Source organism: Musca domestica, unplaced genomic scaffold, assembly GCF_030504385.1.
Source record: "Musca domestica strain aabys unplaced genomic scaffold, Musca_domestica.polishedcontigs.V.1.1 11, whole genome shotgun sequence".
Taxonomy (NCBI): domain Eukaryota; kingdom Metazoa; phylum Arthropoda; class Insecta; order Diptera; family Muscidae; genus Musca; species Musca domestica.
This window is the reverse complement of record NW_026712133.1, coordinates 10,187,793-10,204,493: the sequence shown is the minus strand read 5'-3', so window position 1 is coordinate 10,204,493 and position 16,701 is coordinate 10,187,793. Positions and strand designations below refer to the sequence as shown.

Sequence of the window (16,701 nt, the reverse complement as noted above, 5' to 3'; positions counted from 1 at the left end):
TCAATAATTTTGGACCATAAAATGTCATCAATTGAACTTTAAAAAATTCTTTCTCTCCTTAATTCACTTTAAATTGCCTATAATTTCCCTGTCCAATACATCTAGTAGATTTCATAGTACTTGTTTTGTAGGTCAAAAGCATAAAAAAGTTTCTGTTATTGGTCCAACCTTTGTTAAGGCTTTCATATAACCTTGACCATTCACAAGAGGGATATCAATAATTTGTAAAAACATTTAAGAAAGAAAATTTGAAGAGAGCTTGGGGTTACAACTGGAATCATTGGCGGGCCTTCTACTTTAGGTCTACTTTCATAATGTACTAGATATTTCCTGTAATTTTATTCACTTTATCTCTTTTTATTCCAAAATATAAATAATCCATAGGCCTTATGTAATTATAGGTCCTTCTAAAGCTTAATACTATTTTAATTTCTAATAAATATATTCATTTAAGCACTTTATGTAAGTTGTATAAGTATATTTTCTGCTGCCCCAAAAATCCATGTGATTATATTAAACAAGCCTTGCCGATTATATCATTGATTTTACCAAAGCTATCACTGATCCTGTGAATCTTAGAATCTGAAATAAAAATCCAATTATAAGAACATTATCGCTTTCAATAAACACCCTAACTTACAGCTGTCAATGCCGGTAGAGATGGTGTGAAAAACGGCACCTTTACGACAAAGTGTCTCTGAGAACGAACAATTATGAGCAGAACCATTTTTTGGATTCTTACACTCTGTCCGTACCAATTGCTGGTGTACGCTTTTACAGCCAATTCTTGACTCTAGAAAATCATTCCCTTCGACAGATCATTAGAATCAAGTAATGTTACATTTTACTCACACTTTCAATGACAGCTGTACCACCGAGACAATATAAAAAGATTTCCGATAAAACAGCGCACGTGTAGACAATATAAACTATGGAACCATAGCCACCTGCAAACTATAAAAGTAACTTGCTTGACATTGGTCGTAAATTCAATGTAAAAAAATTTTGTTACCAAAAGTAAATCGATGACACTGGTGCCAATAATCACACTGGATGTAATAAAGTGGCAGAGAGTTATTTCAACCATAATGGATGAAAGCTTCATTGTTAAATCGGCGATTTCATTGTGACGTCTTATTATCTTTGATAACGACATAACTTTCTCGGATTCAGTCAGCTTGCGGTACTTCTTGGTTTCTCGATCTTAAATAAATGGGAAATAAAAAAATTAAATTTGAAATTCAAGTAATCTCTATGATATTCAGCTTATTTCTTGCAACAATATTTTGAAGAATAGATAACTTTTAAGGAGGTCGAAAATGGGTCACATATATTATTCGTTCGTCTCACATATTAACTCGAATGGAGTACTCAGTTTGATACATTTTCAAAACTAAAATCAAGTTCAGAGACAGACTTTACTACCCAGCAAAAACTTGGAAACTGTAAAGCCCAATTAACCATTAGAATGTAATGTAAATAAACTACCATCTGCATTACAAGTAGGATGATAATAAGAGGTTATTATATTCCTAAAAAATAGAAAACCAAATAACTATTTTTTTCATTACCAAGTAATGATGGAGAGTGCATAGCTGATTACAACTCCGAAGATTGTGGCATATCGAGACTCGCCGTCGGCAAAGGAAAAATCATGATGACCTGTTGATGTAGCAGTAAGTCTTACAAACAGACGAATGGCACGAATCGACGTCAACCATCCTGAAACTGATTTCTACCAATGAGGCATGGGGTATAAAACCATTATTTCCATGAGTCATATTTTGGCAGAATCAAATGATCTATAAGTAAAATAGGGTTCACATAACATATATTGGAAAAAAATTAACCTATACACATTTTTTTTGCAATCTGCGATTATAATACAATGAATGGGAAGTAAAAAAAGCTACACGTTTGGAGGATTTCGTTTTTGAAATAATGTCATATAGCAATGTCCAGATGGTACCCTAAGATTTTTGGGCATTTGCCCAATATTTACGCACTCAGACGTGTTGTATGGTATTGAAAACGTTTTCACACGAAAGTTGATGTCCATTTTACAGCTAGATATAATTCAATGGTCATCCAAAAAATTCCGTGTCGAATAGTTTTCAATTGTGCCCTATAGAGCGACTGCAACATCGGGAACATTATAATTTTTTGGTCCATTTGAACCCCTAAAGGTACATATTCAAAAACAATATGCTTTAATTCTGACCTTAACCCTACTCCATGCAAAATTTAGTGGGGATCCGACGACAATTGCGACCTGTATATAATACCCTCAACACACATGTTGCGAGATATAGAAACACTTTAGAAAATGTACAATTTAAAATTGTAAGTCAAATTGAACAAGTCGCATGCCATAAAAAATATGACAAAAATTGAAAAAAATTAACAAAAAATATTCGGTTTTTGACATATTTTTATGCTATTTTCTTAGATTTTATCCATTTCTGGCAAGAGATCATTCCGAATTGAATTGTGAAAATCAGTCCAGCGGTTCCTTACCTATAATCGGAATAACTAAGATCTATTTTTTACATAAATATTGTACCTACTTTGTTATATATACGATATCTTTACTATCAGCAAAATTGTAAAGTAAGAAGTGACCTTTTCGTGTATTTAATAATAGTTAATAATTACTCCGGGATTAAAATTATTAGCGTTTAAGTTGAAATTTTCGTATTTTGTTGACATAAAAGCTATTTTCAATTTCGTGAGGATCGGCACCATAATTACGACCTTTAGAGTGATTACAAGTTAACATGTACAAACAGACATACATATGTAGATCGACTCAGTTCGGCGAGATAAAAATATGCATATATAGTTTCCTATATTGGGTACCAGTATTTCGAGGAGTTACATAATTTTCGGCCCAATCAAACTTATAATACACCCAACACAGTGTTGTAGGGTACAATATATAAAAAACAGATATTCAATCCATTCGGATAAGTGAGATATTAAATACTTACCATCGATTACCCCTAACACTTCCGTTAAATCCTGTTGCAAGGCCTTTAGCAGAGTTGAGAAATAGAAACAGAATCCCAAAAACAAACCATCTCCGGCGACAAATGAAAGTACAGTTATGTAGCCATGCCAATGAACCAAAAGAAATGTTATCGGATAAATGGGCATAGCGAGTAGTGGCTCAGGAAACCTGTTGGAAAATTTGAAAAAAAATTAATAAAATATTAGAATTGTTTTATATACAATGATATTGGAAAAAAAGCAATATGCTTGTTTAGAAGGACTACCTGTAAAAAATAAACGCTTTTATAGCGATTAGGGCTTTAGAGCAGTTATAATTTGAAACCCAAAGGAACTTATATATGGGAAGTGTATCCTACTCCGAATCAACTTTCACCAAATTTGACGGAGGCATTTGTACTTCTCGTACCAAAATAACATTACGATAGAGAACATGATATGACTTCGAGAAGGTTTTAAATTAACAAGTAAAAAGGCAGCTACCCTCCACCATTCGAAAGGAACTTGCTTTAGCTTTATATGGGTGCTATACTAAAACGTAGACCTATATAGACAATTCTCTTTCAGGTGGTAAAGTATTTAGAGGGACAACCCTGTGTGGATTTTCAGACTATTACAAAAATCTATCCAATTTGACTGATATTACACTTTTGGGGCACAATTAATGTGAAATCGGATGAAGCCATATCTAAATCTGATAAAATATAACAGAGGTGTTTTTAAGCTTTATATGATGTCTGGTACCAAATATCATTTTTGTATTACGAATATGAAATAGTTAAAAACAAATCGGGTGAAACGTATATAGGGAAGTACAGATATATCACGTATTGCGCACAATAAAATTGAACCCGGACGACGATATATATAAGAGTTATATCTAAATTTGGACCAATTATCACCAATTTCAAAAAGTCCGTTCTTGGACCATATAAGTGATTTGTAGAAAATTTCATCTCAATCGGGCAGGTAATTTTGGTGATCTTCATTGTATTATGAGCCGTTCTTCTATTATCATAAGCATTTATTATCCGATCAATTAAAAATTTTGCACAGACCATTTGTTTGACCTAAGTACGAACCATTTTCAATTTGGCACCGTCTGCAAATCTATCTATATATATAAAAATCAATTGTTGTTTGTTGGTAACGGAATCAGTTGAGAACGGCTGGACCGATTTGCATAATTTTTTGTACAAACGTTCGTCATACCCCGAATTAGGTTTTTAAAGAAAAAAATATTGACCACGCCCACTTTTTCGCCCACTATTTCGATTTATCTAAAATCCTTATATATGCCAAAATAATGAAGATATCGGGTTGAAAATTATTACACGAGATACTGTTGACTTCCCATCCAACCCTAAGTATTTATTTGGGGGCTGAGGAACTAACCACGCTTATTTTTTAATCTAAATATATCATCAATAAAGAAAGAAAATTGTGTTAGTTACTACGCTTATAACTTAAGAACCGCTGAACTGATTTTAACGGTTCATACAAATTCGGAATTGTCTCCTGGCCGAAAAGGATAAAATCCAAAAAAATCGCGTAAAAATGTGATATATTAACATTTTCATTTTGACTTTTGAAATGTACAATAGTAATGTTTTTTTTTGTATGATTTTTTTTTCATTTTGACTTACCTTTTCTAATGTACATTTGTAGTGTTTTTTATATTTTATTTTTGAATTTATTATTGAATTCTTGAGAACAGAAATTGAAGGCGGGTTACATGGAATTGTAGTACCGAATTATGTGGTGGCGAAACGGAATAGATTATATCGAAATAATTTTCTTTACTTTTTCAAAATCGCTAAAAAATCACGAAAAAAGAGATCTCATTGCAAAAATTCACAAATAGGGAAAAAATCGAAAAAAAAAGACAATTCTATGGAATCGAATTTTATAATAATAGTACATTGTATCGACAAACTTCGCAAGGACCTTTAAACTTCGACTTTAAAATAATCATCGAACAAGGTGAAGATTTTTTTTTCAGTTTGCTTTTTTTATCAATTTTGTATAATTTACGATTTTTTTATTTAATTTGGCTTATCATATTGAATTCAGTAGATTTTTTGTAAACAATATAAAGAATTATTTTCACAATATAAAAGAAAGTTATGTTAGGTACTACGCTTATAACTAAAGAACGGCTTGACGGATTTTGATAATTCATACAATTTTGGAACGTTATCCTGCCAAAAATCGCGGTAAAATATGCCAATAAAAATGTGAATGAAAAACAATTTCTTTGATGTCTCACATCAACGAAAACTCAAAAAATGCAATTCATTGGGTCTGCAATCAGTAAATATGGTATAGCGAATTGAACATTTAGTAAAAAAGGATTTATATACTTCCAGAAATTCTTCCTCAACTTTCATAATATTTTAAATCGCTTTTTCAGGTCATGATATATGACCTTCGGTTAAGGGTATAGCCCAATTTCGAGTATAGTTTACATTTTAACCATATTTTGAATACTCATTTCAGCAAAGGTTGGTAATTTGAGAAGGAAAAATCCTCGCAAAAAATGAATACGTTTTGGTATAACCATCAATGATTTCATATTCGTAATTACTTTGATCGTCTTTGAATTATACTATCATGAAAAATATGAACTTTATGGGGTCTCCAATGCACAATTTAAATGACAAAAATTAGTAAATTCCATTCTTACGGTAATGGTTGTAGAAGAGTAATTATCTTTGACTATTCTGAAATCATTCTGCCCCTAATTATGAGGTGGATTAAGGTGGAGGTGGACTAATTCCACACAGCACCGTATTCTAAACGTTGTAAATACAAATCCCATATTACAGCTCATTTGAAGGGAAAATTTCGCTAAGGTCTTTACAATACCAAAAATTAAGTTTCAACATGGGATTATTATAGATGTTCTATATCATATAGGTTTTTAACACTCAATTAAAGCATACGGCTGAATAATAAGATCAAGCTATTCAAACTATATAAAAGCGACGGTGGGTGATTATCTTTTATAATTTTTGCCATGAATGTTTTTATACCCTACACCACATAGTGGTAAGGGTATTATGTCTTTGTGCATTTGTTTGTAACATGGAGAAGGAAACGAGATAGACCCATAGTTATTTTTGAGAACCTTCATAGAATCACTTTCTGAGTCGATTTATGCATGTCAGTCCGTCTGTCCGTCCGTCCGTCCGTCCGTCCGTCCGTCCGTCCGTCCGTCCGTCTGTCCATGTATTCTTGTGAACAAAATGCAGGTCGCATTTATTATCCGATTGAGATGAAATTTTCCAAACAATATTTTTTTTGCCCAAGGACGAACCCTATTGAAATTGGTGAGAATCGGATCAAATTTAGATATAGCTCCCATATATATCTTCATCCGATTTCGGGTTAAATGTGCACCAAATGTCCAATATCAGTCCAAATTACCTGAATTTTGGCACACCCAACCGAGTTCGGCCTAGAAGCAAGTATATCAAATTTGGAGAAAATCGGTTCAGATATAGCTATAGCTCCCATATATATCTTTCATCCGATTTGATCTTTAAGTCCCTAACATTCCTACTATGCACTCCACAACCGTGATATTTGGTACCAGGTATTAGATGGAGCCCAGAAATAGCTGTTTTAAATTTTATCGAAATCGGTTCAGATTTGGACATAGCTCCCATATATATCTTCATCCGATTTCGGGTTAATTGACCACCAAATGGCCAATATCAGCCCAAATGGCCCGAATTTTGGCACATGTGACCGAGATTCGCCTTAAAGCAAATACAACAAATTTGGAGAAAATCGTTTCAGAAACAGCTATAGCTCCCATATATATATTCATCCGATTTCGGGTTAAATGTGCACCAAATGTCCACTATCAGTCCAAATTACCTGAATTTTGGCACACCCAACCGAGTTCGGCCTAGAAGCAAGTATATCAAATTTGGAGAAAGCTATAGCTATAGCTCCCATATATATCTTTCATCCGATTTGGTGTTTAAGCCTCTCACATTCGTAATATTCACTCCACAACCGTGATATTTGGTACCAGGTATTAGATGGAGCACAGGAATAGCTGTTTTAAATTTTATCGAAATCGGTTCAGATTTGGATATAGCTCTCATATATATCTTCATCCGATTTCGGGTTAAATGTGCACTAAATGGTCAATATCAGCCCAAATCAGCAGTCTAGAAGATAATACGTAAAATTTGGAGAAACCCGGTTCAGAGATAGCTATAGTTCGTAAAATGCACGATAGAATTAGATAGATTTTGATTTTGTACCAAATATCTCATAGAGCTCTGAAATGCCCTGTATAAACCTTTTTACGAGAGCTCTACTAAATATGCATAGTGGTGTAGGGTATCATATAGTCGGCCCCGCCCGACTTTTGAGCTTTCCTTACTGGTTTCAATTTAGAAATTACTATGGAGCTGTTTTACTTATAATAAAAATTGTCCCGCTCACATAAGTCTATGCTCTATTATGCTTTAGAAAATATGCACTAAGGACTAAAAGTACTGGCCGGCAACGCGGACGGGGCCAGCTAGTAACTTTATAAAATTGGATGAAAATAAGATATAGCTATCATATATTTGTCTCCTCCTATCATATTGTATTACAATGTGACCATAATAATGAGTTTAAGAACAAGATATTAGAAACGCCTATGTCAAAACTTGTCAGATTGGGTTCAGTTTGCGCGCAGTTAAGATATAGCTACAGCTTATATACTAGTTCGAACTTAAATCTTTTTAAATTCATAATTTTCGACAAATTAGTGGCAATTGATTAATATTTTGATATAGCGTCCATATGTTTGTTCCATTCTATGTAAAATTCCAACCGCTCTATAGTCGTTACACGCAATCAGTAATTAAGTAATTTTAGTTGGTATGATTTACTTCACATAAATTATCTATCATAGATGGTCTGTCAAAAATTCTGACGTATATTAAATATTTTTCCGACGTATATACATACGTCGAAAAAGTCGTAAACCTAGACAAAAAGTAATAGTTTTTAATAGAAACGTGGTGGTTGAATGCGTTGGTATGTTATGATACCATATAGTGACATATTATATAATGTAACATAGCGGACACTTCAATAGGATTTTCATTGATTTTTATCGATTAAATGAGTCCGAGTCCATATCTTTCATATATGTTGCTTTTCTCCGCAGTAAACTGTCATTTTTTGCGATATCAGAATAACATATTTCTGTTAATTTGCATTTTTGCCATGTCTTCGGCCATCTATTGCCTGATGGAGATATTAAAAGGCAATATTTACAGTTTTATGTCCTTGGAACAAAACTCTAGCCTAGGGTTTTAGCTCCTTGTAGTAACTTTGCCAGATTTGTAGGACTTACACAAGGAAACTATCCTCATTAATATCAGCGAGGTTTCAATAACGACCTAAACGTTTATCAAACAACTTGGCACGTATTATGTAGGATATTACAGTATTTTAGAAGTTTATGACGTTTTATACCTTTTTCACGTTTTATACATGTATAAGACGTTCACAACTTTTCGACAGTCGTAAACCTAAAAAACTATCACACAGACCATCTCTGTTATCGATAGAAAAGTTTATATATTAAGGCTAACTTTACTAAAAATGCATAGTAGTGTAGGGCATCACAAAGTCGGACCGTCTTTTTTGGTAGCGATATCAACATATTATTCATAAAATCGAATGTCTTAAAACTAAACCTAACCACTTTCCTATCTCGTCACAAATATTATTTGAAAACATTTCCATAAAACTTTTACAAAGCTTTAACTTACATCATCTTAAACGGTGTTTCGTATACAATATCTTTGCCATTCAAATACAATAGTGTGTTTGTTAGAATCGGTCGTATGCTGTACGATGTGCTGCAGCATAATCCAAAAAATAACACCAACGCAGTGAGGCGTGTTGCAATTGTAAAGTACCATCGTTTCATTTTCTCCTTCCGCAGCGTGTTTTGGGCCTCCGTCAAACGCCTGACTTCTTCGATGAGTTGTTTGTACTGTTCGCGATACCACCAAATGAAAAAAATCTTAATGAACGACATGATACTCGAGGCGACCGGGCACAAAGCATCCAAGGACATGACAATGTCAATGGGCAGATAGTATATGCCGTAGTAGAGCTCGGCATAACAGCCGTAGGCGAGAATGGAGATGTTGAAAAAAGCCCATGACTTAAGCCAAACGTTCCATTCGCTCTCCGGGTAAAAGCCGAGGATGCGTAGGGCGAACCGGGGTATCAGTAAATACTGTTTATTCAAAGGATAAGAGTTCTTGAGAAAATTCGGCACCATCACTCACTTATCGTTGCCGATAGCCGATGCAGTCACCAAATGAAAGCAATGCTCAACAAATCCAATGCTCAAATCCTTTTTATAGCATGTTTATTCATGCAAGACTCTGTGGTGAAACGTTCAACAAATAGTCGTTAATGAATATTTAAGAAGGACCCATCCTCCAACAAAGTGTTCTTTCTATTTTTCGGAAGTTGACAAATTTTAATTTGATAGGTAAGCCATAGACTTTCATTTTTAAATAATGTAAAAGCCATTAAACCGCCAACTACCCACCCAACCAGCCAAATTCTTAGCAATTATTAAAATTAATTGACATAAGTGTGTGTGTGTGTGTGTGTGAGTATATATTCGGATGTGTAGTTTAAATGGCCTGTGTACGGAAACATGAAGATAGTAAAACAAAAATTATTAAATTGGTAATGCTCAGTGTTTATGTGTGAATGCGTGTGTGTGTTTGTGTCACAACTTAAGTAGGCAGTTAGGCATACTTCCTCATCTATAATGTAATCTAACCAAAACTAAAGAAGTTCATGTGTTCAACCTAAGACTTTTGACATAACGTTTAACTCTTTTACATTTACACAACATAATTAACAACTCTATAATTATCTTTTTTATGTAGCTTGTGAAGAAAAAGTAACATTCCCAACGGTTAATGATACTCTGAGGAATAAGGACAATATTTAGAAAACAAATGGACGGGAGCGGTGTTAGTTATGCTCCCATTCATATTCATATATCTTTCCTTTGATTCAGCAAATTACATCCAGCAAATTTTTTGCGCCTTATGGTTTTTGTAAGATAAAAGCTTATGAAACTCCAAAAAATAGATTTGTCGTGAGTCAAACTTTGAATTTATGACACGATGACCCTGTGGCGCATTGATGCTGTTTAAATGTTGGGTATTTTAAATTTGTCTTACCGTTTGCAATATTTCAAAATATTCTTCGGAACCCCAATAAATGAAATATCCATGGTGAGCGAAAATTCTATATCGATTTAGCCAGCCAGTCTAACTGTCCATCTGTTAAAATCTCGAATAATGTCGCAATATTAAATATTGAGTCGAAATTTCAAACAGACTTCGATATAATACCTAGAATGGTTGGAATAGAAAATTGTATGTGTCGGAACATGTTTAGGTATAGTCCTTTCTGATTTTTGGCATTTTACAGATTCTGGCCTAAATTTCCAAAACAAAAAGATGTAAGCAATTTGGATCCCCAAAAATTATCACGTGGTGGAGGATATGAAGAGCCCGACTATTACATCATTTTGATACCCTCATGCATATGTACCGATTCAAATTTTGGTAGAACCTAATATCATTATAAAACTTAATGATATTAGGTTCGGAGATCTGCAATGTTCTGGTACCTTCCACACAAAAAAGTCAACATTTTCAAAGAAAAAGTTCACCTCATGGAACAAGAAAGGATCATCCGATTTGGTGCAAACTTTGCAAATCCTAATATTCTTATCAGAGGTAGGTCAAGTGCGAAAATTGACAATATCGGCCTACTCTATAAAGTACCCCTTCCACAAAGGATCAAAATTTGGCACAATACTCTCACAAATTTAAGAATAAATGTTCGTCTTATTTAAAGCGTGAAAACGTCCGACCCTTTCTCAAAAAATATGTATAACTGTCTCAAATGAATGGAATGAAGTAGTCGATATAGTCAAAATCTGGCACGTTGTAATGTTTATATTAGATTTATGTCACATGTAAAATGGACAAGCTTGGTATACTCCTTCCGGACCTAGTCCATAATCGGTCAAAAGCTTGAATAATCATAACGCAAGAAAATGTATTAAAATAAACGATCATTGGCTAAGGGTATAAATTTGTCAACTATACGTGTGATACTTTTTATATTGTTATTTATTGAGTTTATGTTTTGGCTCTTTGTGAGGGAGGTACCAAAGTATCCCATTGTGACACACGATTTACTATGTCAGAACTATTTTATGTTATAACATTTTATGGTAGTAATGTTTATTCGTAATTGTAAAGTTTTGTACGAAAATTAGTTTTTTATTTACATGAAATAAATAATTGGTAAACTGGAAGTTTTGTAGACGAGCTACCAGAAGGAGTGGAATCATATCAATATTTAAACGGATCAAATATTGAAATGAATAATCGCATGTTTACATTTTAATAAATATCTATGAATCATTTCGGTCTTATCTTGCCAAATTTTCTACCTTGTCTAATCTAAAGAAGGCAGTTTGGGTAGGTTCCCGAAGGAGTGGAGCAATATTGTCTGTCTACGAGCTGGATCAAAGTTTGATAAAAATATTGCGATGTGTTATTTTTATACAAAATGGTAAACTTCATTCAATTTTTAAAGTGCGTACAAGCAATTCAATTTCAAAGACGTACATACATCGTTAGAAGAACTTCAGCTGTCATGAAATGGATTCATCTCATGGGGTCCAAAGATATGAGATCCAAAGATGGATAAGATAATGAGGAAATATTGTCTCTTATATACATGTGCTTCTATTTGACTTCGTATATAAAATTGTTCTGCGGTCCTTTTGTCTACAAGGAAGCAATGTAATAAGACAGTACCCGCAGTGGCGTAGGGTAACCCTACCGCCTTTGATATTTTCCATACTGGTTCAGTTTTGCACTATTCAATTTTAATAAATTCGTGCATTTTTTAAATGCATTATTTATTGATGACAATTTAATTATTGACAACAAAAATACCATTAGTAAATAAATTAGTAAAACTTGTTGTCGTTTCAGCAGAGTGAGCAATTGTTTATACATTTTTAATTTACTCAAACCTTTGATTTGTTCCCAAAATGCTTTAATGTCAAAAGTCATTGGGCATTTCTTTACTCTTTCTCTTAACTCTTTTTGTTTTGATTTTTAAATAAGTTACAATGTATCAGTCGGTTTTTATACCTACACCACATAGTTTTTGTGCTTGTGTTTGTGTTTATGTATTTTTCGTAACATGGAGAAGGGAGCGAGACAGACCCATAGTTAATTTTGAGGATCTTCAAAGAACTTTCGAGTTAATTGTGAGCTAAATGGCTTATATAAGTCCAAAAGACCTGTACTTTGGTACATCCCACCGAATTCAGCTAGAAGCAAGTAAATCAAATCGGAAAATCGGTTCAATTATAGCTCCAATATATATGTTTCATACGATTTGGGGTTTTAAGTCCTAACATGCGTAATATGCACTCCAGAAGAATGATATTTTGTACCGAACGTCAGATGCTGCTCAAAAATATCTCTTGCAAATTTTATCGAGATCGGTACAGATTAGGATATTGTCCTATATCAGGTTTATTGTGCACCAAATGGCTAATATCAGCTCAAATAGACTGAATTTTGGCAATTACGACTGAATTCATCCTTAACCCAGTACTTCAAATTTGGTTAAATCGGTTTAGATATAGCTATGGCTCCCATATATATGTTTTATCCGTTTTGGGATTTAAAGTCCCTCACAAGCGTAATATGCATTCCACTACAATGATCTTTGGTACCAGATATCAGATACAGCTCTGAAATAAGTGTATTAAAATTTTGTAAAGATCGGTCTAGATTTGGATATAGCTCCTCAACCGATTACGGGTTAATTGTGCTCCAAATGGCCAATATCAGTCCAAATGACCTGAATTTTGGCATATTCCACCGAATTCAGACTAGAAGAAAGTACATTAAATTCGGAGAAAATTCAGACATAGCTACAGCTTCCATATATATGTTTCACCCGATTTGGTGTTTAAGTCCCTCACATTCGTAATATCGACAACAATGATATTTGGTACCATATATCTTATAAAGTTGGGAAATACCTTTGCAAAATGTTAACAAGAACGGCTAAGATTTGGATACAGCTCCCACATATATCCTTAATCCTTTAGGTTTATTGTGAAAATAATGGCTAATATCAGCCCAAATGGAGTGAATTAAAGGACGTATGTTTCCATTTTGAGCAACTCGTCTCCGATATATATTTTTTTAATACAACCCTTCCCCAAGTGATATTATGCACTCTATAGCAAACTATAACTGCTCTTAAGCCAAATGTTGATGGGTGACTTGAAATAAATTCCTTTGATACTAGCTTTACTAAATATGAATAGTGGTGTAGGGTATCACATAGTCGGCCCCGCCCGGCTTTTGACTTTTTCTTATTGGTTTTATGTTTGTATTTTAACACCTGTTATAAGTTTTTTTCACAAATGCAGAGACCTACAAATTTTGGTCACAGTCGTTGACACCTCCCTCTTATTTTTGGTTTATATAAAATAAATAAGAGATGTTGACTGTCTGTGAGGAAGGTACCTGAAAGAAGAGATCAATATAAATACTACAATGTTTGAGATTTGATTCAAAACTTTATCTTAAATAACTCTGCCTTCTTGGTACGTGGAGATCGTAATGAACACTATTTTCACGGCCCACAGCTCTGTAAAGCCCACATGGTGCTTTCAATATAATGTTTATGATTTTAGCGACATTGTTCAACGGATCTTTTTAAAGTTGGTATGTAGTGTTTACTATAGGTATTATATTCTCTGTTATCTATATAAGCCAACATTTTCGAATTTCCTGCCTATAACTGTAACTAACGATATTCGAAAGTTTAATAATTTACGTCACATTCTTCGAGGGAACTGTTTCAAATTTGGAGTTTGTAATGGTGGTGTCCATTCATGTGACAGAAAATTATCCATGAAGATCCATCCATATAACAGGACGTTCCGATATTCATTATTTTTCCGATTTTCGCCACATTCGATATTCGGCATTTTGATAATTTAAAATCATTTTTTCAAAAGAATTTCTTTGCATTTTGCACGTTCCTTTTAAATGGTGGAGCGTATTAAAAGTTCGGCCAGGTCGAACTTAGTTGCTTTTATCGTTATTATTTATTTATTTATTTTTTTTTTTTTGTTAATTTCCTCCGTAAAAAATGATAATTCCGTTTGATGAATAATCGCTAATTGAACAACCCGACCACTATTCAAGTGGATAAATAAATTAAATATGACACAGAACATTACCCTTTATTGTTGTTTTCAAATCATTATTGTCACATTGTTATGTGATTCTTAGTTTTTGTGAAATTTCCACTCCGCATGACAACATCCTGTTGAATTTATGTAACCGCCATTGTCAGGACCACTGACCACACTAACTTAATATTAGTTAAACGCTATTTTATGTTTTCTATTATTATTAAAATAAAAAAGAAGGTAAACACACATCCAAGCCATGTCTAACCACAGATTCAACATGGCCATAGAGGCAGAGGCAGCCATCTGGTTGGGTAATCAGCATTGTGCATTGTGGGATACTCTGCTATTCCATGGCACAACAGAACACAATGGACCGGGTGTAATGTATGGCAAATTTTGTATTCTATCGCCTACTAAATGCCATTGTAAAGTAACGTGACAAATTCTAACAAATAACATTCAGCCGACAAATGTCGCGCTTCGTGGTAGGGATGGCATTTCAAATTTCCGGTGTACATATCTGCTTGGTCTACAACTTTGCATCTCGGTTTCTGATTCAACCTCCAGAATAGATGGAAGATTGTGATAGGGTGTTAAATTCTACTATTTAAGAGAGAGGGGGGCTTTATCTGTAGTCCATTTGGAGCATAATCTATTTTAGAAGTCGAATCTTTGACATCATATTGTATATTTCTATTTTGAACCCAGCTTAAATTTGGGATGTATGATAATTTTTAGAAAATTTTAAAAAGTGGGTGAGGTTCCGGACATAATCCACCGAAGTATTCCATTTCCACATTTTATATAATGCAGATAAAAATACTGGTATGGGCAAAATTTCAAGAAAATTGAACGTTTATATCCAGTTTTATGCAAAATCATAAATTCCACATTCATCTCTGGTTTCTGGTTGAGAGAAATTTTAGATATACTGGACCGATATATCCCATCTTCACAGAAGAAACCCGTATGCTTATTTCGTATTTAATAATCGTTTTGGTTATTCAAAACTTGAATCCTTTGTGGGGGAGCTACCACAAGAAATGCTACAATCTCTAGCATCTTTATAACATATCTTGTGTATTGGATTGCTACGATGCTAAGTTCGCTTTTTATTAGCTTCATGGATATTCAAAATTGTTACCTTTTGTGGGGGAGGTATAAGAAGGAGTTAACCGATATATTCCATCTTCACGCCAGACCTTGGGTTAATAAAAATATTTTAATGTGTGTAATTTGAAGAAAATCCGACTCTTTTATCATATTTTATAATAGTTATAATTGTTCAAAATGTTGACCCTTAATGGGCGAGGTGCTTTATAGAGTGGACCGAAATTGATTGATAAAATTGGCTGATTCAAATACTAGAATTTCCAAAGTTGAAGCAAAATCGGATTATCCCTTCTCCTTCTGTGCAGTAAAATATTTCCTTTAAAAATGCCGCCTTTTGTTTGGAAGGTACCAGAAGGAGTGTACTTATATTGCCCATCTCCGAACTCGATCCAAGTTTGATATTAATATCACGATGTTTGGACCAAATCTTCCCTCCCTTCGAGAGTTATCGTGGGCACCAGCCAGACAGACAGACCAACGGACGGACATCGCTAGATCGACTCCAAATGACCTGAAACGGATTTGGTCCAAAGAGACCTAGGGTCTAAAATCGTTTGTCGATCTAATTGTTACGAAATATGAAGCTTCAACTAACTCGGAGCTCTGTTGATTTCTGTGGAAGGCTCGATTTGTAATTCCTTAACTTTTTTGAGAAGGAACTACAATCAGTAGATGGATAGAGTCTGCCATCGAACTCGATTCAATTAGGTATGATGACCTCTAGATGTCCTAAAACAGATATAGGCCGTCATGTCGATGAGGAACATGTTGGCCTTATCAACAATTTGCATATTCATGTATAATAATGGGTTTTCACTCAATATGCTTTTTTTCTATCCTGGCATCCCTACAGCATTTCCTTTGAGGATATTATTGCACGGCCATTCCATATGATTATTGCCGGACTCGTTTACGGTCTAATGCACAAAGGAACAACCTGTTATCGTTGCGATCAATACAAGCGAATGTTACAGCCACTGAAGAGTATTGAGCCGTTAAGAGGTGGACAACTCGACATTGAATTGGAATGGTCGACATGTTGGGGCAATGAAAGGAGCTGAACAGAGCAAAGCATGAAAATTAGATAATAAAATAACATCAAATGCAGTCGTGGTGAAACGTGGTCACAACATGCATGTCGTGCTGGGTTCCACCAACAAATACATAAATGTTTGTTGTAACAAATGTTTATTGCAACAACAGCAACCATAAATATGGGAACAAAACTTGAGTGGTTAGTTGGCTGGTAGTTGTTGATGTGAGCC

At 34.1% G+C, this 16,701-nt stretch overlaps 1 protein-coding gene across 1 annotated transcript; it reads right to left on the bottom strand.

Moving 5' to 3' along the window:
* Positions 1-531: 531 nt before the first annotated feature.
* Positions 532-9,342, bottom strand: LOC131807101 (odorant receptor 24a-like). The gene is made up of 6 exons (XM_059132117.1): positions 8,802-9,342; positions 2,991-3,178; positions 1,013-1,203; positions 853-954; positions 641-793; positions 532-582 (listed from the first exon to the last, which is right to left on the bottom strand). The coding sequence occupies exons 1-6, from the start codon at positions 9,320-9,322 to the stop codon at positions 532-534; spliced, it is 1,206 nt and encodes a 401-aa protein (XP_058988100.1). The 5' UTR covers positions 9,323-9,342.
* Between the last annotated feature and the right edge of the window lie 7,359 nt (positions 9,343-16,701).